This window comes from Ceratina calcarata, unplaced genomic scaffold (assembly GCF_001652005.2).
Source record: "Ceratina calcarata isolate Rehan_Ccalc_2016 unplaced genomic scaffold, ASM165200v1 scaffold90, whole genome shotgun sequence".
NCBI lineage: Eukaryota > Metazoa > Arthropoda > Insecta > Hymenoptera > Apidae > Ceratina > Ceratina calcarata.
This window is the reverse complement of record NW_017180369.1, coordinates 442,506-461,921: the sequence shown is the minus strand read 5'-3', so window position 1 is coordinate 461,921 and position 19,416 is coordinate 442,506. Positions and strand designations below refer to the sequence as shown.

Below are 19,416 nucleotides of genomic sequence, written 5' to 3'. Positions count from 1 at the left end.
GTTATCCATCGTTGTTCAAGGATAATTAACAGCTACTCTCAAAAGTTTGTACTTACAATATCCGATGTCTACGCTTCTCCTTTATTAGAGGATCGCTCATTCTAATTAAAACGTTTTTAGTACTCGGAGATCGTCTCTTTTCAGTTATCGCGAATGCATAAACTCCGTCTATTTAATCCTCGCGATGTCACCCCGTTCGAAAAGGAGAATTTTTTAATTGCACCCCTAATGAGCTTAATAATCGTCGCTTTCTACTCGTACGATTTAATTGTCACGGACCATTGTATTCTCGCTTCAACGTCTCGCACTTCGTCGCTCCTCGTTCTTTGATCGCGCGACCCTCTGCCCTTTGACTCTTGCACAATCAAATAATGGCCACGTTCTCGAGCGCGCCTACTTCGAAACTTCTCGCTGGTTATATCTCTTAACGTGTAGTCGACTCGGCGCACCGATTTTAATATTACGAGTCGGTCGAACGAACGAAAGGAACGCAAACGGAAAGAAGAGGAGCGTCCCTTTTCTCTACAGGAGAGTGTCGCCGCGCGATAGGCGTGTAGTTGGATTCTCGTTTTTAATCTCAGGTGACAATGGCATGATTTTGCATCCGAAGAATGGCGCGCCGACTCTCATTCACCAGGAACGGAAGGGATTAATTAGGAACGAAGACACGTCATTGTTTACGCTGGATACGTCGTTTCTTTTATTAATTTTTCAGCGCCGAACGAAGGGAAACGAGACCAGGAATCGTCATTCGAAGCGTCGCTAAGTAACGTTAAGGAATATAATTAATTCTCCACCGTCACTCCGAGCTCTGTACCTGTTCAGATTTAAAATAGACGTAAGGATGAGAAATCTGCCTTGGCGAAAAGAATCTGTATAAGTGAACGCTGACACGCGGCATCTCCTTATGAGAAAGTATTTGTACTATTAACAATAATTTGACTGCAATGTTAACAATAAAAAAAACTCCTCAGCGTAAAGCCACGAGTCGGCTTTGGCGAGAAACGTTTCGACGGAACCCGTGAATCCTATTAGATCCTTTCACCCGGCAAAGCTCTCTTTACCGCGACGCATTAAAAGACCTCCCGGCTTAATGCGATGCATGTAACAAAAAGACGAGACCGATGTCTGCCGAGATGTCTCTTCAAAGGGAACGACGGAGATGGAACGGGATGAGCGTATGATCGCCGAACGCCTCCTTTATTTCGGGACGGAAATAGGTAAAGAGGCGAGGAATTCTCGACGAGATCTTGGCGGTACGCCGAAGGAAAACGACGTAGGTTCCGGGTAAACCATGAATCTTTCAGAATCTCCGTTAACAAGACGTCGCGATTGAAACGGAGAATCCGTTGAAATAAGAATTTGAAGTGCGAGACCATGAATGAAAGATCACGTACGAAATTACTATACAGACAGTGCTTATATTTCCATAATTACACTATTGTTACAGTTTTATTCTACTGATGAAGATATAAATATCAGCAAATTATACGTTTATGAATATCCAGGGGACACGAATCATCTTTAAGTAGAAAACCGCACTTCCAGCAAATGAATTTCATCGATACATTACAAGTACAAAATATTACGCCTCGCTTTTGCAACGTCGAAACGTTGCTGCAAAGACTACTCTCATATCGGTTCATCAATCTCCTCGATTAAAATAGAAGTGCCATTCACGTTCTCAATGTTCCATGCGTTCTCTTACCGTTCTTTTTTCTATACTGCTTATTATAAATCTCTCTCCTCTATACTGCGAACGAGTAGAAAGTTACCTCGTGCCGGAAATTTCGCTAATTATATCTACACGTTCCACGGGTTCGTTCTCGACGAGTAAAACTGCATCGTGAACGAAACGAGGGACAGAAGTACGCTATGAACAAGATCGTGAATAAAAAGAAAATTCGTCAAGTCCGCGTCGCAGCCCGTGCGAGCGAACGTTCGATCGAGACGTCTAAAATACAAATGTACGCTGCTCTACTGTCCGACGTTCGCGAGATACTGGCTCGGGAAGAATACTAGATCAATCGCGACGAGTTTTAAAACAAAGTCTACCTTCCAGCGAATGCGACAAGTAAAGAATCATTGTCTATAGAAATATTTGATTTCTGTAACAGCCTCCCATTTTTATTTCTCGATAACTGTTACTTATATAGCATTATCATAGGGTATGTCAAATATTTATAACGTATGTATAGTGATACCTCGGTTACGCACTTGCAACTCGTATTACTCGACCTGTCAAATTACAACGGTTGTGTGAGATAGCTGTAAAAGAGAACGAACAAGGGTTAGATTCTTTTCGTGCACGGTTCGATCTGTGGAAGAGTACACGGCGAAACGTTACCTTGTTATTGAACACTTTAAGCCTCGGGTGTAGCTAAGGGAGCTTCTTTCTTCTCTTCAATCGTAACAGCCTCTTTCTTATCAGCAGCTTTATCACTTTCATCAATCTCCTTCTTTGGAGTAACCTAAAGCAGATCAGAGATGTATAAAAATGGGGTTTCGTGTCAAACTTACATCCTGCAAACAGCGTGTTTCCTACTCACCTCCTCTTTACTGGCTTCGTCGAAATTCTCCACTAGCTCCGGTACCTCGTCGTCTTCTTCCAGCGTCGCTTTGCCAACGGTACTACCAGACACTGAACTCGCTAATCGTTTCAACTGCGTGACACCTTCGGGTCCCAGTTGGCTTATTATCCCTGGTAGCATGTCAGTGATCTGTTTGTTCTCTCCATGACCAGTAATGGCGAATGTATTGGCAGACAGGCTTGCCTGAGCTTTTGGATTATTGAAGTGGATGACGGTTCCGTCGTCCTTGATCATGTTAACTTCCTCTATACCAGGAATCGTATTTACAGACAACTTCTTTAAACAACTCTGTAGTTTCTTATCGTCTGTCGCCGCAGTTGCATGCACCACCTGAAAATACGTAAAAGGGAACACTGTCAGGTTAACAGTTCCATGGAACTCTCAGTGACTAGCGTGAAACGAGACTGGAACAGTATCAGTGTTTGACCCACCGAGAATGAAAGAGATGCGATTGCGGAAACGTTATTAGAAACGCGAAACGCGTGAAGGTAAATTAGTGTATCGAACGGAACGTGTCTTGCACGGATCGTTGAGTTATTTACGAAGAATATCGAGCAGTCGCGGGTAACTTTGTAGAAGCGTCGTAGATCACTCGAGCGACGTTTCGAATAGAAACGTTTGGGAATCGTCGGGATCGCGGCACGGGAACAAACGATCGGAATCACGCGAGCACGTATGTAAATAACAAACCCTCCGTACCTTCTTCTTGCGTCGGGGTGTTCCCTTGCCGCCGATTCGCACTTGAGCTTGGAGCTTCTTCAATTTCTCCGGATTCATTGTTCAACCGGTCTGTACAACGAGCGAGGATCTCCCGGTCTTTGGCTGGGACACTCGTACCAGCGGTAAGTCTGACGGTGAGTCTTGTAGAGGTAAAACGAGATAAACGCGACCGGCGAGCAAACACGTGCTCTATGTTCGCCGAACGGCTCGAGAAAATGGAAGTGTACGCTTCTTTGGCTCTCTACGTCAGAGCCAGCTTCCGGCGGACTGTCGCATCCGTTGAATACTTTAATCAAAAGAGTGCACCAAATGCATCGCGAATAGTCTCGTTCGTTCAGTGAATGCGTTCGATAAATAAGTGTCCCTCGCGATAATATTTTATCGAGCCTCGACAATTTTCGTATTCGTTAATCATCGTCTCGCACAACAGTTCGCCTGAGCATGGAGTTCCTGGATACCGTCGTGTAAGTCATGTTACAACATATCGTAACACATATTAAATAGTCTCGGAACAAAAAAAGACTCCATAAATGATCCATGAGATCGGTAATTAAATTCGAAATTGCCGTAGGAAAAAATGTATGTCACGGTCGAAAAATGCTGGTCTGTCCGACGATAGGGATTGTTCGAGCTATTCGAAATGAATCTAAACGTAGAAACAGGTGAGCGTGCGGTAAGGTGCAAAATTTAAAATCACGATCGCGTGCGATTTCACGCGATCCTCTCCCTCCACTGTTTGAACTCGGAACGAACGTGTTTTCGAGAAGTATTCATGAAAAGAAGCAAAAAGAAGTCGTAGATGGAATTGTACTTCGGATACGTAATTTATTCGATGCCTCATAAAACAAATTAAGTGTTTCTTTTTTATTAAATAATGCAAACATCTTTCGGCTCTTACATAACAGCGTATAGTCTAAAGTACACGTATATATTTACATCGTATCACATTCTTATGAGATAGTACGTTTCTCTACGTGTTAACAAAGTTAATTCTATGATATATTTACTTACGGACAAGAGACTAATCTCGCAATACGTTATACTGACACCACGACGAATCGTTATTCCTTTCAACTATCCAAACATTTAGAATTGTTCAGTCTTTAATTCTTTGAACTTAATTTAGAAACGAGTTACGTAGAATCTTTTTCATGTTCATCACATTTTAGCGAAGGAACCGTAGTATCCGGATACTACGTTCCTGTTCCATTTGGAAAGACATGCATTTAATAACGACAGGACAGTGAAGATTTGGTAATACAAATTCGAGGAGGAGTATAATACAAAATTTAATAGTTTTTTAATAATGCTATCTTCCTCCATCTGTGATTCGTCTCGTTTTTTACGTGGCCAAATTCGAATCTGATTCTAAGTTCGCCGATCTTCGATATCGGCAAGATATCTGGTATCCATTCGATCAGGAACGGCGTTGGCTCTACTTGATTCGGCGAAGTATTCCCTGCAACGTGAAACACGTTATTCAGAATCCAAGGTCTATCTCGTTTCTCGATCATGCACGAGTCTCGCGCTCTCCTTACCGACTTTCAAATACGTCTTCAATTCCAAAGGTTTAATTAACGCGTTGTTATTAGTCTTTTTGTACCGATCGATCTCCGTCTCTTCCCTTTTGTACAACTCGTATGTACCATCCGCGTTCTGAACGAAACTCCTCGTGATCTCCAAAGGTATAAGAGGCGTTTCGAAAATACTCTTCACATGCAGAATATTGGTGATTTGCCACGTGTACTTGGTGAAGGTGCCCAAAGGCACGCCGTCTTTTCTGACGAACGCCGTGGTCGAGTTCGGTAGACGTTTCTTCTTGCCACCGCACGATATCCTCTCGCGCAAACAGTCGAAAAATATTTGCGGCACGTGAAACACTAGAGGATCCGGTTTCCCATCGAACTGAAAGTGCATCGTCTGATTTATCCTCTCCGTGATCGACGCGAGCCATTTGACGAAGGGTAAATTTATATTGGCCTCGTCTAGATCCTCGCAAGGATTCTGATACTTCTTCACAATATGTACTTTCGCTTTAGCTTTCCTCGGTTCTATCGAACTCAAATTGTTCAGGCTTGTCGCGTTCACGCCTCCCGGTTTGTCGTCCCTCTTTCGTTTCGTAGAACTCGGCTGTTGTAAAACACTACTCTCCGTGTTAGACAGACTACCAGTGTCGTATTGCACTAAAGCATTCTTATCTACTATCTTTACACCACTCGTGTTCGAGACGGTGTTCGTGTCGATTAATTTAATATTATTCACATCTAAAATCGTGTTCGCATCGAGGATCTTCAAAGTCCCAGTGTTTAGGATTTTTATATTATTATCGTTTAATATATACTGACTATCGTTCAGCACGTTGTACTTAGATTCTATGCTCGTCTGATCGTCCATCACTTTGACGCTACTTCCATCAGGTTGTAAATCACCTTGATTGATTACCTCCAAGTTATTTATCTATTTTCAGAAGAATCGATACTTTAAGAAGTCTGTGTATGCATGTTTCATTCAATGATCTTACCTGGGATATTATATTATTGTCTACTAACAATGTACGATCACATTCTACTTCAATGTTCTCAACGATATTATGTGGTAAAATTGTGGAATCTAAGTTCATTGAATCCAAGTCTAGCCTGTTCCCATCTAAACTTTGTACCGTTAAAGAATCGTCTCGGAATATCAAAAGATGCGTGTCCGTTTCGTCCGTGGCTAAACCATCGAGATCTAGAATCCATATACTCTCACTATGAATTCTATGTTTGATTGATAGATCTTACCGATTCCTATTATTTTATCTTGTTCGTTATTCTGCAACACCGTCGACAGTGGCCTCGGTATGTTCAGATCGTTTTGATCCAAATTTATGTAATAGCTGAACTCCTCGGACAGTTTCTCGTCACTGGCAAACGCGCAGATGCAAGCATAAAAGTGTACGCAACGATTGTTCTGGGAAGATTGTGCTACGTCTGTTTTATCTTCGGTTTTCGCCAAACCCTGTAAATAGACATTTCTTGTAACATCGTTTCCGAGTGATCTACGTTCTTGTTTCACTTACTGTAAACGCGGAACAAGAACAGAAGTAACGGTGCTCGATTTTATCCTTAGATTTGGTAACAAAGAGAGAGAAGTGGAGATAGCCTAATGGGTGTTTCGGCGAAGCCTTGCATTTCACTGCCATTATATTCTTGGACACACGCTGTACCAAGGGACCCGAGGTCTCGGTAGCCAGTAGCCAAATTTCTTGCTTGATCTCATTATTTACATTCAACGACGATAGAATAGAATTTCTTAAAGTTAATGGCTGAGCTTCTGCGTAACATCTTAAGGCAGCCTGTATATGTTGGCACGTGGACACAGGCACGTCGGATGAATCTTTTTCCTGTTGAAAGAACGTTCTTTACATAGAGTCTCGGTCGATTTCTATGAGACTTACGTGACATTTTAGAACACTGGTGTCGAAACTTCTTTCACAGCTGTCGACGAAGCACAGTGCCGTGGATTGTGAAATGAGAGTCGTCATTTCGTTGGAGATAGTCGCGTTTATCAACGGTAATTGAACAAATCCACGATAGTCTGGCCCTTTGTCGCGTACTCTCACGGAGAAGACTTGGGCAGTCGTGCCCGTGATCAACTTGCATGCCTCCGTCGACAGTTTCCTCTTTTCACCTGGCTCTTTAAACACGGCGTCGCAATATTTGTTTTTACAACACAGACCGCGGGACCCATTGTAAGTCCCGCATTTCGGGCACTTGCGAACTCCGCGTAAAGTAGCTTTTCCCAAGTCGGCTAGCAACTTCCTCAAACGATCCTCATTAGACATAGCTACAACACAACAGGATCATTTCGTTGGCATCGATAACACATGACTCGACGAAAGGTCAGTGATAAATTCTTGGGTAAAACGCGAAACGGTTCAGAAGCGAAACGTGAATCGCAGTGTGCATTCCATGTGCACATGCAACCTAACAAAATCGTCGTCGAACGAACCGTTCTAGGATGTTGTTTTCAGAGAGAGGAGATCTATGATACCCATTACATGAAATTCATCGAAGAGAAACGAACGGCATTCGAACAGTAAGGACAGGTCGATAATTAAACTATTTATTACACGACATGTCGAGCACATGACACATTTCATAAATTTTAATTCGCGCAGCAATCGGGAATGAGACACTCTTGTCTGTTCGTACCTTTCGCGACAGGATCAGTGAATAGTGTAAAGGAAAAGTTTTACGTGGTTTTCACTAATAATTATGTTACAAAAATGTTCGCTTCCGATAGTAAATAAATAAAGCTCATCTGACTGGTAAGATTTGCTATAGTATCTCATTTCTGCTGTTCCGTTGAACGCAGTGACACTAGTAACTTGCATTGCGCATGATAGATAAAAAGATCCCACGATGTGTCCATCACTGCCAACAGGCCGCATGGAAATTAAGCATATATCTACTCTGATATTTCTTATACGTTACGTTTAATACTTATTTAATAGTTGTTGCATATTAAGTCATGTTTAAGCAATAAACGATAATCAAGTTCTGATCAGCTGTAGCTGTAAGTATATAACGGTACGACGCTCGGCGATTCCAGCCAATACGAACATTACATAAATTTAATACAAGTATTGTTAAAAAATTGAACTTGAAATTACGCGTCAAACTTTTATACGTTTCCATTCAGTTATCGTTGTAAATTTATCGTAGAATGATGTGCAATTTCCAATTGCACAATTCGGTGTAGCCTTTATGTTCTCGAGATTGTATGTACAGAGAAATCAGGAGAAATGAATTGTATAAGAGGTGAACAAATGTTTCTTCGCAAATTCGTTCCGTTTCGTTTCACGTAGTTTTCGTTTTTTCAGAGGTGATAGAAGTTTGACATGTATACCATCGTCGTCAGATGCTTCATAAAATTAACGTGCAGCTGGTGATATTTTCCTCCTGGTTTCCAATAGATCGCCTATAAAATGGCTTTCAAATCTTTCTTACGTTTAGGTGATAATGTGTATAAATGGTGAGACTCTCTCAGCCTTGATCTGTACAAAAAGGGATTCAAAACTGCATAACTATTTTCCTGATCTTTCCAGTGTTTTTACCACTGTACAGTTCAAGCCTAAATTGTATGCTATCGACGGACACAAACAGATTAGGAATTTTAATAAACTTAGAGGCAGAACAAAGTTAACAAAGTCGTCCTTTCCAAATGGCTTCTTTAAGAAACAGCCAGACAATAGTTCTCCTAATGTATGGAAACCATTTGCCTTCACCGTCATGGTAAGGGGAACATCGATACCGTTTACTAATCGTGTAGAAGTAGCCAAGAATTCTTATTCCATTCGCACCGAATTAATCTAAGTGTAATCCATTTTTTTTACATCATAAGTTTACCTGTTTTCATCAACCCAGTTTAGTGGAACGACGTTTATTGCCGCTGCCATTTGGGAGTATGAGCGTATCAGAGAAAGAACCTATAGGATGATCAGAAATTACAAGCAATGGGGAATACATGTTTGTATAAAGAAATTTGAGTCGAACCGACGAGGTCTATTAGAGATTGTCAGAGTATCTATTATGTTTAGAAAACAGGATGGAGACGTAATATGGAAGACTGGTGGAGCAATTTATCAGAGGGGGAAAAACTGTTTATCCCCATATGTTTCTTAAACGTACTGGTATTCTTGTCGTGGCACGTACCTGTGCTTCGACCGACGATGTATCGTTATTTTTGTAGCAGTCCGGCAGCGGGTCAGCAATTTATTTATTGAAACTTTAAAACGTTCACTGGGGAACGTAATATTTCATTCTGTCTCCTATTTAAGGTGGTTGTTGGTCGATGCTGTTGCTGACATTTTCTCATTATTCTCTTCCTCATTTAATCGTGAACATGTACGTGTTATACAATTTCTGTACCATCGGCGTGAAAATATTAGGCAGAGAACAGTTTCTGGCTCTTTATTTGACCAGCGGGGTGGTGTCTAGTTTCTCGAGTCATTTATATAAAACCGTGATCGGAGTGAAAGAGCCCTCCTTGGGAGCCGTGAGTATCAATTGATAGAACGTCGACGAACGGAATGGAGAACTATATCAACATTATTCGTTTCAGTCGGGAGCAATAATGGGCATCCTCGGATTCATATGTACCCAATTTCCGAACATGTATCTGTCCATCGTCTTTCTTCCTATGTTAAAATTTACCGCCAGCACGGTCAGTCCATAGTTCTCTTTCGCTTCGGTTTGATTCTTACCAATGTATTTTTAACGAGTCTATTTATCGTTAGGCGATTAAAGCTATGATGGGGCTCGATACTGTGGGTTGCCTTTTGCGTTGGCAACGTCTCGACCATGCAGCTCATTTAGGCGGAGCGTTATTCGGGATGTACGTATATAAAATCGTCGAAACATTTCTACGCGAGTCTTTACACTCTTTGTCTTATTCATTACAGATTTTGGCAAATGTGGGGTAATGCTAATATATGGCAAAAACGTGAACCAGTATTAGTGTTTTGGCACCAACTACGAGAACCACCTAAGTAGCATTGACATTTCTCTTTATTATCAAATTAAATATTAATATTAATATATGCCACATTTTTAATTTTACGAAGAAAATGTAAAAACTGTAAAAGTTATAACAAGTGAATCTACAAGGAAGTAAACTTTCTGTTTTCTAATTACGAGAATGACTGGGGGTGAGGAAGAAAGGGAGGAAGGAAGAATTACAAAGTAATAATATTTGCGTAAGTAATTTATTGGAAATAGAATTTTTTTATCATCGAGCGAATTATCATTACATGCACTCCTCTCATCGTATAAAAGCCATTAGTACGAAAGGAATTAACGTAAACAAGGGTATACTGTTTAAGATTTCAAATATTTCACATGATACTTAATGTGATCCTCTATGAAAGTCGATATGAAGAAGTAACTGTGATCGTAGTCTTCTTGAAACCTTAAAACCAGCGACAGTCCAGCGTCCTTCGCTGCTGCCAGCAGATTCTCCGGTAGCAATTGGCCGTCTTTTAAAAATTGATCTTTCTTTCCCTGGAGATAGAAATCTCATGAAATCAATTTTCGCTTCAATTTTTATTACGTTCCTATACCTGATCGACCAAGATATCCAGAGGTGGTCCATTGTACTTCTTAGCCAGTTCCGTGGCATCCCATTCTTTCCATGTAGGATCTGTGTCTGTTCCGCCCAAGTAGCCGGAGAAAGCTTTCTTACCCCACGGGCAGCAGATAGGATTACTTATAGGTGCGAAAGCAGAGACAGTCTTGTACAAGCCAGGATTTTTCAAAGCACATATCAATGCTCCGTGGCCACCCATGCTGCGGACAGAAATTTTCATTCGATTAACGGGCACTGACAAGACTGTGAGATCTTTATACGAGCCGGCTCTTCTCTTTACCTGTGACCCATTATGGACTGCACGTGAGGTAGAGCAGGAAATTTCTCATTGATCAAAGCTGGTAGCTCCTTGGTAACGTAGCTGTACATTCTGTAATTCTTGTCCCACGGTGCATTCGTCGCGTCGACGTAAAATCCAGCACCTGTTCCAAAATCGCAATCATCATCTTCCCCGGGTACATTGACGTTGCGTGGACTGGTGTCAGGTACAACCAGAATCACTCCTTGCTCAGCAGCATATTTTTGTGCGCCGGATTTCTGAACGAAATTAGCTTCTGTACAAGTCAATCCAGACAACCAATAAATAACGGGTACTGGGCCCTCGTCTACTTGCGGCGGTAGGAAGATCCCAAAGTTCATTTTACATCCCAGTTCATTGCTGCATCATAAAACAATTAATCAATCGGTCTGTCGTCGAACGATAACAAATATAAAGATGTGTAACCTTTCGTGCGAATAGACTTTCTGCCATCCGCCGAAAACTTTGTTGCTGGAAACCTCGTTGATATCCGGCATCTGAAAACAATCGTTCATCGTTAGAAGTGAACGGAATTTTATTCTCCGATAATTTGTCACGCCGGCTATTAGAATATTTCGTGTCGGATTACGGTTAGGTTATGTCAGGTTACGTGTCGTACATTGAAAGATGCGGAGACAGGTTTATTCAGCTGTACGCACGGGTGTATATATGTATGTACGTAAGATTTTGTATTACACGTTAAACTCCTACTGTATTTGAATTTAATAACGTATTTTATAAATAAACCAGATGTTATTCCAAATAGCATAAGCTTGCCTTGTGTAAAATTACGTAAAGTGTTAACCTACTCGTGCAGAGTTCAGATAGTTCAAATCGTGATGAAAATGTTATCGAATAAATTGATAACAATTTTTCATGTTACAATTTTAAGCTTATGTTAATAAGAGAGGGAAGTATAATTAAAAACTCAGTTTCGATGACAATCAGGATTTTAATTATCTTTTAATGTCATTCGCAATTCTTCGTGCATAATTCTCGGTATGGGTATAAAAAAGTTAATATCTAAATAATTGCGTTAAAAACTTTTCTTCGATATTTGCGATTGCACAGATTTTAGAGATGCTTTTTGTTTCAGGTTCCTTTTCGCTGCGTTCCTCATTGGAACGGCTAAAATATAAATATTATTATGAAATTATGTAGGAGCATTTAACATTCTCATTTAATAGTTTCATACGTGTTGCAATTTACGTACTTTCGAAATTCGGTTCCAACGTGACGACGCGTCCGATGCTTTCTCTTGACGATGCATAAACGCTTTCACGGTTTGTACTTTTCGGACGATATTCCGAAGACGCGTTACTACGGGATTGACTAGATGCTGGTGATTGACTAGATAACGGTATAGCCGGTAATTCGATATTCCGAGACAGTAACAGCTTTTTCACGTAAGATTCAGCTTCCATATGTTGAACAGTGAATTCAGCGATGTCTTGTAAAACGACAGTATTCTGGTCTTGAAGCTCGCGCAGTTCTATCTCTCTCTGTAAAGTACAAATAGATTAAGATAGGTTTAACGTCTGTGACGAAACAGTACGAACCGCTTGTACGAGCACGTTTCTATCTCCTGTAGTTTCGAACAATCTTTGAATACTTCTTTTGGCATTCTGCAAACTTTTGTTAGCTCTCGATATCTTTTCCTCCTGTTCCTGTATCTGCTGTTTGAGATCGATCAAATATTGATTCTTATTCTCTTCACTTTCCTGAGTCTCCTCTGTATCTTTTAAGATCTGCAGGTACTCGGCTTGTATTTTCTGTCAAAGTCAGTTATATCTCCAATATAGTCCCTTCCATTTCTTGAAGGTATCTAGGATTTATATAATGTACAATACCTGCATCTCCTCTGTTAACGATTGCAATTCATCCTTCTTTTCTCTTAAGCTCTGTTCCGCGCCCCACAGCTCTTCGTTCAACTTCTTATGCTCCTCGGCTTCTGGCCTCTTCTCGTCGTCCGCGTTCACAGTTATCTTATATTTGTCATTGCAGACGTTCACTACTCGTAAAGTATTTTCCATCGCCTGTATCTCCTCCTCCGTTTTTCTGATCGTTTCGTCTAACTTGTCACCTTGCTCTTGCAAAAGATACTTCTCCTGCGCATTTTGAATCTTGAGATATGTGGTATTAATCGGGGTACCATCGGGATTACTGCCCAACAATGCCGTCGTGCTATCGTATCTAGCTTGTAATTGTTTTATCCGTATCGCTCTCTCGCCAATGGCGCATCTCAACTCGGAGCACTCGCTGTCAGCCACTCGTTTTTGAATCATCAACGATTCCTTTTGCACCGCTATTTCCGCTCTCCGCTCTCGCATCGCCTAAACAGTAAAATATCATTTGTCGTATCTTTTATTTAAAATATTACTTATATACGTACCGCTTCTAATTCAAGTTTATGTCTCTCCAAGTCGTAAACGTTGTCTCCGATGTTGGATATCATTTTTTCCATTTGCGACACTCTCAGCCTGAGCATACTTTCCTCTACTTGCTTCTCTTCGTAACGAGTCTCTGCGGCCTTTAGCTGTTTCTCTCCTGCGTTCATAAGAAGTACCAAGTCTTGTCTTTTGTTTCTCAAGTATTGCAGCTCGTCGTTGTCATGCCCCAGGCTGCTTGATATTTTCCTCATTTCATCCTGTGCAACGAGAACGTATGCTCGGTTCAAATGTTAAAAGAGATCATTTTGTACGCACCTCCAGAGCTCCGATTTGTTTTTGTAACAATTTCGAGACTTTCATCCTCTCGTCTAGAACGCTTTGGAGCTCCTCGATCTTGTTCTGCTTCTTCTCAGCTTCAGACTTATCGTGCTCGTAGCCCCTCAGCCTGTCCAATTTCATCTCCGACTTTTGAAGCTCGAATTTAACTTGATACCAGGCCTCCTTCTTCTCGTCTAAAAAGTGCTCCTCCTTGTCGTGTAATTTCTCTAAATATTCATGCTTCTTAGATTCCTTCTCGTGCTGCGTTTTTAGAACTTTGCTCTCGTTCTCCAACTCTTGTATTTGATTTGTAATACGTAAATTTGCCGTTTGCAGTCGATTCATTTCCTTCATCATTCTCGACCTCTTCTTTTCCTGTTCCTGTTTTCGTTCCCATTTATTATTGTACATTATTTACCATATCACGAGCAATGGTTAACGGTCAGTACCTCGATCATCCCTTCGAGTTCTCGTGCCTTCCCTTCGATGTCCAACTTTTGATTAGTGATTTCATCCAATTTTGCAGCCAGATCGGTCACTTGTTTATTTGTTTTTTCTATCTTTTCGTATTTAATTTTAATCTGTGACTCCTTGTGTTTGATATCAGCTCTCACTTGTTGCAGACGTTGAGTCAACTCTTTCAGAATGTTCTTCTGTATGACGATCTACAGATTTTAAAAACAATATTAATCACTAAGGATACTGTCCCTCATATCCTCCATTCCCTTGTATCTCCAGTTACCTGGTCCTCGTACATGATAATCATTTCCTTCATTTTACCCTGTTCCTCTTTCATCGAAGCGAGATTCTTTTCCTGCTTCTTAATCGACTCTTGAAGCTGCTTGTTGTTATCCATTTGTTCCTTCAAGAATTTCTCTGACTCTTGAAGTACCTTTCTCTTCTCCTCCGATACGTTATGCAACGTTTCAGTCTCCTACACACGATTGTTCCTTGACCATCGCAATCGATGCAATTTAAAATGAGAACGTGATAAGAAATATGACCGTACTTGGATGAGTTTCTTAATGTCGTCGTTCCTCTGCTGTAACATCGCTACGCTTTCTTTCCACTGATTAAACATTTGCCGATACTCCGCTAAGGACTGATCGTATAAAGCGGACGTTCGATTAAGAATAATTTCCATTTCCCGTGCTTCGTTAGTCGTCCTAGTGATCGAGTCGCGATACGATTGTAATTCTTTGGTGAGCTTTTGCCTCTTCAAATCCAATTCCTAAAAGAGATCGAATTAAAAATAGAACTCAGTTTCGTTTTTGCTATCTTCCTTACTTTATACTCCTTCAGGTCATCTTTCATGTACTGTTCTATCAATTGATTATTGTCCTCGTTCTCATTCAATATCTCCTCCAATTCCTTTAGACATTTCTCGTCGTATTGAACCATGCTCTTCGACGTCTCTACTTTCCTCGTCATCTTCTCCAACTCCTTCTCTATATTAGTTACAGTCTCGTTCACTTCTTTCCATTCTTTATGTAGGTCTCGCGCTTCTTGCCGGAAGCTCGATTCAGCGTTACAGTTCAAGCGGTAATGATGCTCCTCCGTCCTCAGCCGCGTCGAATGGCTGGTCAGAAGCTTCTGGTTCATATCCTGCTCTGTCTTTAAATTACTAAGCTGCTTCTTTATCATTTTAATTCGATCTTCCGTAGATCCAAGCTTGATGTCCAAATTCTCCTTTAGCTTCATTTTCTTCTCGATCTTCAAACAGGATTAAATTATTATTACTAATGCTATTATTAGTTTATCGCGAGGAAGGGCAACAAGTGAAACAAAAGAATCGACGCGTATGAAAATATATGATTGCGTTACTTCTTCTTCCAATCGTCTGTTCTCCTCGTTCGCCACCGGTATTCGAAAACCATCGCCCCATCCTAACTCGTTTAAAACCGTCTCTATGCTACTGTTTATAGCCATCTTTAGTTTACAGTACGTCCCTTAAATAATTCTCTAAAACATTGATGTATATTTAAAATATTTGATGCAGAGGAAGAATCGTTTGTAATTTGCCGTCATGGCAACCGAATTATATCGATAGCTATAGTATGATTTTGATGCTGAAATAAAGAGGAGGGTTCAAAGATAAATGGGAAAGGAAAATAAATACAGCTTCGAAACGAGTTTTATCAAACTGAACGTGTATGAAATATCTGAATATTTATTTCAATCTCATCGTCAGGCTACATTCGATGTTGATAATAAAATATAAAATAACAATAATAGTAAATGCACTCGAGAGTGAGAAATTAATTAGCATTTGATCGACGCAACGATGTAACAATATGTACATACAACAAAATAAGAACGAACACATGAAAAGTAAATAACATAAAGTAATCGAGTGAGTCAATTCAACAGGTCAGTATAGCTCGCTCAATTGCTTAAATACTACGAGCACAGAAACAATTAAAAATAAATAGGACTCCAGTGTGACAAAAATATACATACAGCTGCCTGAAATTATTATCGAACTCCGTAGCTATGCATCGGCTAAACAAAATGTTGGCAGTTTCGATTTATCATCTCGTCTTAATATGCAGTCTTAAATCAGTGTTTGTACTAGGAACCATGCTTTTAAAGCTATTTCTGCAAATTGGTTTGATGTAAATGATTCAGAAATGAGACGTTCGGTATCTATCTTACCTTTCGCTTCGCGTCGAAGAAGTTCAATAAACTCTGTTGCCTCTTTTCTAAACCTATTTGCTTCCGACGTGTACCGTCCTTCGCTTTTCCATATATACTCTGAAAAAATATATTTTAACACGTTCTCAGTACTAATCGATATAGTCCTGCATTCTTGGATCTTATTTCTAACGTGCTTACTGCTCGAGAGTTTGAATAACTCTTAGTTTGTTTCATCTTATTACTAGGAGATCCTCGACGAACATTGTTATCAGACCATCCGAAACTACAATTTACAGCGTCTATAACTCCGCGTTGAACCAAGAAGTCGGGGTCTATGTCAAATTCTGGTGATATTAACGGACGATTTAAATCGTATAATTTACTTATATTCTTTTCCTTCATGGGCTCATTTACTGATACGTTCAAATGCGATTCTTCTAATTCATTCATATTATTCTCCTTCATCGAGTCACTTAAAAGCGATTCTTCTAATTCATTCATACTATTCTTCTTCATCGATTCACTTAAAAGTGATTCTTCTAATTTATTTGTATTGTCTTCCTTCAAGGGCGACTCATCAATTATAACATTCGGATGCGTTTGAACCATGTCGCGATTCGAAGGATTCTCATTTCTCCATTTGTTCAATACACGCGATGTGCTGTGTCTGTCGTTACTTGCGACATGTAAATCTGCTTTTTCATTAGACTTCTCGGGAGAATCGAAGTAAACGTTCTTTACTTCGCCATTTGTTCCTAAATGAGTGTTGTCTATTTCGTTTATACCGGTTCTCTCTTCGTTTTCAACATTCATTTCGGAAGTCGTCTTAGCGAAGAATTTACTCTCGGTGATAACTCCTTCAGGTAATACGATTCTGCGTCTGGGACGCTTCCCGCGCCTTATGTATCTAGATTTTATCTGATTAACATCTGTATTTAGAAAACTCGGAGAGGTCTCATTGTCGCTACCAGGTAATCGTCCGATGATTCTATCCCTCGTCAAAACGGGCGAAGTTGCACGTTCTTCGGGAGAAGATCGTGCATCCGGAGAACTGACAGACGACTGTTTTAAAAATGGATTTCGCTTTGTCAAATCGGGAGACTTTTTACTCTCCTCGAGGGGTACCTCGTTCACGTCCGAATTATTTCCAATACCCGTCGCCATTCCGGATTCGTATAAATTTAGAATCTCTTGTTGATTCAATTTCTCGCACTCTGTAACAATTCCACACGTTTAACATGCGTACGTTCGTTCTCAGATATTTAAAGACCAATTTCGTACCGAAGTTATCCTCTCGCCCGACGAGTGTTACATTCGTTAAACGACTTCTACGATTATTTACAGACTTCTTCAGAACCGAATTCTCTTTGGGAGGCGACTCTTGCGAGTCACTTCTTAGTTTATATTTTTTCGACCATATGCTGGCACGTTGAGACGACGTTCGTCCCGTACTTCGATTCTGAAACATTACGTGTAACAAATTATACACTCGTTCGCTCACTAACGTTCCCGAGATCGTTTACCTCCGCTCTGTCAGGGTCGAAATCGTGAAGTTTCTCTAAAGTAAAAGGGTCGTAATTTCCTAGAGCAAGCTGCAACGCGATCTCCGGATCGGTTTCCTCGCCCGCGTAATGCAACTGTTCTTTCGTCACGTCGGGCGGTGCTGGATTCAAGCGGACTTGTTTCCTTCTCAATGGACAATAAACCAACTGGTGTCTAAAGGTAACGACTGCGAATATAAATGCATCTCTGTACTCCTGCGTAACGACTAACGATTTCATTTTTAAGTACGATCCCAATCGTGTTAAAGCCTACGAACAAACGACGTCGTCAATACGCCCGTATCATCTTGCGTGCTTCGCGTAAAATGATATTTACTTGATGTATATCACAGTTTGTGTTCAGTTTAATAAACTTTCGTGCTTTACCCAACCCGATTCCAGGAAGGGATGGCAAATAATCACAGCCTGATAAAATGCACATATGAATAAAATCGTCCATGCTAAACTTCTCTCGACTCGTATCCATCGCAAGGTACAGTTGTTCATGATCGATTAAGAGGCCATGGCCATACATGTCCATTTTAAAAAATACCTGTAACACATTACTGAACCTTAGACTACTTAAGCTTTATAATTAGTCCGTAGATCTTACAGACGTATATGTACCTTCTTACAACCAAACAACAGTAAATCACTATCCTCTGTAATAATCACATCAGCTATTCCATTAATGTTTAAATACGCTAACTGAGAGTCTGCCTCATAAGGTGCAACAATACAATCGACGTTTATCTTCTGGCATTGTTTAATTAATTCTAAAGCCATTTTGTGTGTAATATCAATTGATCTCTTTCTTAAGTTGTTTGCTTCCGCGTAATTCCCCATTTTCATTAGTTGATCAGCCTTCTCACGGTTTGCCCTCCTATTCCTAAATTTAAACGAAAGATATACTTCCCACAATTATGATTCTGTTATCTATAATATCGGTATAAATTTTAATCTGAGTCACATACTCCCGTCGTTTGGCCTCGGTTTGTGCCTTAGCAGGCAAATGTCTTCCGTCAAATACGAGAATTGGTTTTATATTATGCGATAACAACATATCCACGTACTTCATACAATAATTCACGTATCTAGAACGAAGCTTTGATCAAACAATTCACACGTTTTCCTGTATAACAGAGATGAATAATGATAATTGACTCACGAGTTCGTATGCCGTCCAGAAGTCAGTTTCTCGGCACAAGAGAACGCGCCTTTGTGCAGCCAACAATAAGAATCGATCGCGACAGTTTTACCGGCGAATTCGTTGATGTTTGTTCTTCTTGAGGCTTTCTCTAGGAACGGGATTAACCCGGTAATACCCATCTTCTTGGCTTACTGTAAAATCGTACCCCAGACTATCACAGCGACGACATTAGTCACACTGATCGTCAACCATTATTCGCATTACCGCCAAAAATGCAGGATCACGAATCTGAAGGTTTATTAGACCACCTCACTCGTGTTACAGTGGATACTTAGGAATGGAATATCGACCTAGCGCCGTGCTTTGAGGAATAGTGAAACTACAGGTAATAATTACAGTTTTGTAAAAATGTTATATCTGATTTTATCGCATCCGGATTTTGCCAAAACTTTAAAGACATGTTTAGAGAGGATCTGTTTAAGTGCCTCTCGAATTTCTACAATCCACTTTGTACAATTATTGTGTATCTGGTAAAGTTTGATTAATAAAGTTAGTTTAAATGAAATTGAACCGTCTCGTTACTTACCTTCAACTCTATCCGCATCCCATCCCTTTTCCATGTCATCTTCACTTAGTATAAGTA

At 40.4% G+C, this 19,416-nt stretch overlaps 4 protein-coding genes across 13 annotated transcripts; 1 reads left to right on the top strand and 3 right to left on the bottom strand.

The window, feature by feature from the left end:
- Positions 1–1,401: 1,401 nt before the first annotated feature.
- Positions 1,402–3,543, bottom strand: bic (bicaudal). Its single transcript, XM_018035504.2, has 4 exons — positions 3,291–3,543; positions 2,550–2,921; positions 2,348–2,471; positions 1,402–2,268 (listed from the first exon to the last, which is right to left on the bottom strand). The coding sequence occupies exons 1-3, from the start codon at positions 3,366–3,368 to the stop codon at positions 2,364–2,366; spliced, it is 558 nt and encodes a 185-aa protein (XP_017890993.1). The 5' UTR covers positions 3,369–3,543; the 3' UTR covers positions 1,402–2,268; positions 2,348–2,363.
- A 106-nt stretch (positions 3,544–3,649) lies between these two features.
- On the top strand, positions 3,650–9,984 carry rho-7 (rhomboid family intramembrane serine protease rho-7). 6 transcript variants are annotated; one of them, XM_026818934.1, is made up of 10 exons: positions 3,650–3,775; positions 3,883–3,973; positions 8,176–8,327; positions 8,401–8,587; positions 8,720–8,821; positions 8,893–9,058; positions 9,133–9,350; positions 9,417–9,518; positions 9,592–9,689; positions 9,757–9,847. In XM_026818934.1, exons 3-10 carry the CDS (start codon positions 8,281–8,283, stop codon positions 9,845–9,847), a joined length of 1,011 nt encoding a protein of 336 aa, XP_026674735.1. In that variant the 5' UTR covers positions 3,650–3,775; positions 3,883–3,973; positions 8,176–8,280. The 6 variants fall into 6 exon arrangements, with proteins under 6 accessions (XP_026674735.1, XP_026674736.1, XP_017890853.1 ...); XM_026818935.1 differs by lacking the exon at positions 3,883–3,973; XM_018035364.2 differs by lacking the exons at positions 3,650–3,775; positions 3,883–3,973 and adding an exon at positions 7,753–7,882.
- On the bottom strand, positions 4,112–7,630 carry LOC108631439 (uncharacterized protein C2orf42 homolog). Of its 2 annotated transcripts, none has more exons than XM_018035358.2 (7): positions 7,505–7,630; positions 6,748–7,136; positions 6,370–6,693; positions 6,092–6,308; positions 5,833–6,038; positions 4,850–5,768; positions 4,112–4,770 (listed from the first exon to the last, which is right to left on the bottom strand). In XM_018035358.2, exons 2-7 carry the CDS (start codon positions 7,132–7,134, stop codon positions 4,601–4,603), a joined length of 2,223 nt encoding a protein of 740 aa, XP_017890847.1. In that variant the 5' UTR covers positions 7,135–7,136; positions 7,505–7,630; the 3' UTR covers positions 4,112–4,600. The 2 variants fall into 2 exon arrangements, with proteins under 2 accessions (XP_017890847.1, XP_026674734.1); XM_026818933.1 differs by lacking the exon at positions 7,505–7,630 and adding an exon at positions 7,302–7,470.
- Positions 9,985–10,040: 56 nt separating the features above from the next.
- Positions 10,041–19,091, bottom strand: LOC108631436 (S-formylglutathione hydrolase). 4 transcript variants are annotated; one of them, XM_026818932.1, is made up of 21 exons: positions 18,792–19,075; positions 18,598–18,717; positions 18,251–18,512; positions 17,961–18,176; positions 17,606–17,893; positions 17,364–17,541; positions 16,281–17,296; positions 16,101–16,199; positions 14,733–15,158; positions 14,455–14,676; positions 14,188–14,379; positions 13,895–14,110; positions 13,443–13,826; positions 13,130–13,384; positions 12,588–13,070; positions 12,297–12,509; positions 12,012–12,239; positions 11,164–11,234; positions 10,720–11,097; positions 10,414–10,639; positions 10,041–10,354 (listed from the first exon to the last, which is right to left on the bottom strand). In XM_026818932.1, the coding sequence occupies exons 1-21, from the start codon at positions 18,950–18,952 to the stop codon at positions 10,172–10,174; spliced, it is 5,817 nt and encodes a 1,938-aa protein (XP_026674733.1). In that variant the 5' UTR covers positions 18,953–19,075; the 3' UTR covers positions 10,041–10,171. The 4 variants fall into 4 exon arrangements, with proteins under 4 accessions (XP_026674733.1, XP_026674731.1, XP_026674732.1 ...); XM_026818929.1 differs by lacking the exons at positions 10,041–10,354; positions 10,414–10,639; positions 10,720–11,097; positions 11,164–11,234 and adding an exon at positions 11,670–11,865 and having other exon boundaries at positions 11,951–12,239; positions 18,792–19,091; XM_026818930.1 differs by lacking the exons at positions 12,012–12,239; positions 12,297–12,509; positions 12,588–13,070; ... (12 more) ...; positions 18,598–18,717; positions 18,792–19,075 and adding an exon at positions 11,357–11,657.
- Positions 19,092–19,416: the final 325 nt, after the last annotated feature.

Bases quoted from the DNA above. Each gene is read 5' to 3' on its own strand.
- bic (XM_018035504.2), bottom strand. From the start codon at position 3,368: ATGAATCCGGAGAAATTGAAGAAGCTCCAAGCTCAAGTGCGAATCGGC. The intron at 2,922-3,290 runs GTACGGAGGGTT...ACGTATTTTCAG, and splicing joins CACCCCGACGCAAGAAGAAG to GTGGTGCATGCAACTGCGGC. The intron at 2,472-2,549 runs GTGAGTAGGAAA...GATCTGCTTTAG, and splicing joins ACGAAGCCAGTAAAGAGGAG to GTTACTCCAAAGAAGGAGAT.
- LOC108631439 (XM_018035358.2), bottom strand. From the start codon at position 7,134: ATGTCTAATGAGGATCGTTTGAGGAAGTTGCTAGCCGACTTGGGAAAA. The intron at 6,309-6,369 runs GTAAGTGAAACA...GTCTATTTACAG, and splicing joins GTTCTTGTTCCGCGTTTACA to GGTTTGGCGAAAACCGAAGA. The intron at 4,771-4,849 runs GTAAGGAGAGCG...TTCACGTTGCAG, and splicing joins GAAGACGTATTTGAAAGTCG to GGAATACTTCGCCGAATCAA.
- rho-7 (XM_026818936.1), top strand. From the start codon at position 8,281: ATGGCTTTCAAATCTTTCTTACGTTTAGGTGATAATGTGTATAAATG. The intron at 8,822-8,892 runs GTTTGTATAAAG...TATTATGTTTAG, and splicing joins ACAAGCAATGGGGAATACAT to AAAACAGGATGGAGACGTAA. The intron at 9,059-9,132 runs GTCAGCAATTTA...CTCCTATTTAAG, and splicing joins TTGTAGCAGTCCGGCAGCGG to GTGGTTGTTGGTCGATGCTG.
- LOC108631436 (XM_026818932.1), bottom strand. From the start codon at position 18,952: ATGGGTATTACCGGGTTAATCCCGTTCCTAGAGAAAGCCTCAAGAAGA. The intron at 18,513-18,597 runs GTATGTGACTCA...GTTTAAATTTAG, and splicing joins ACCGAGGCCAAACGACGGGA to GAATAGGAGGGCAAACCGTG. The intron at 13,385-13,442 runs GTGCGTACAAAA...CTCGTTGCACAG, and splicing joins AACAAATCGGAGCTCTGGAG to GATGAAATGAGGAAAATATC.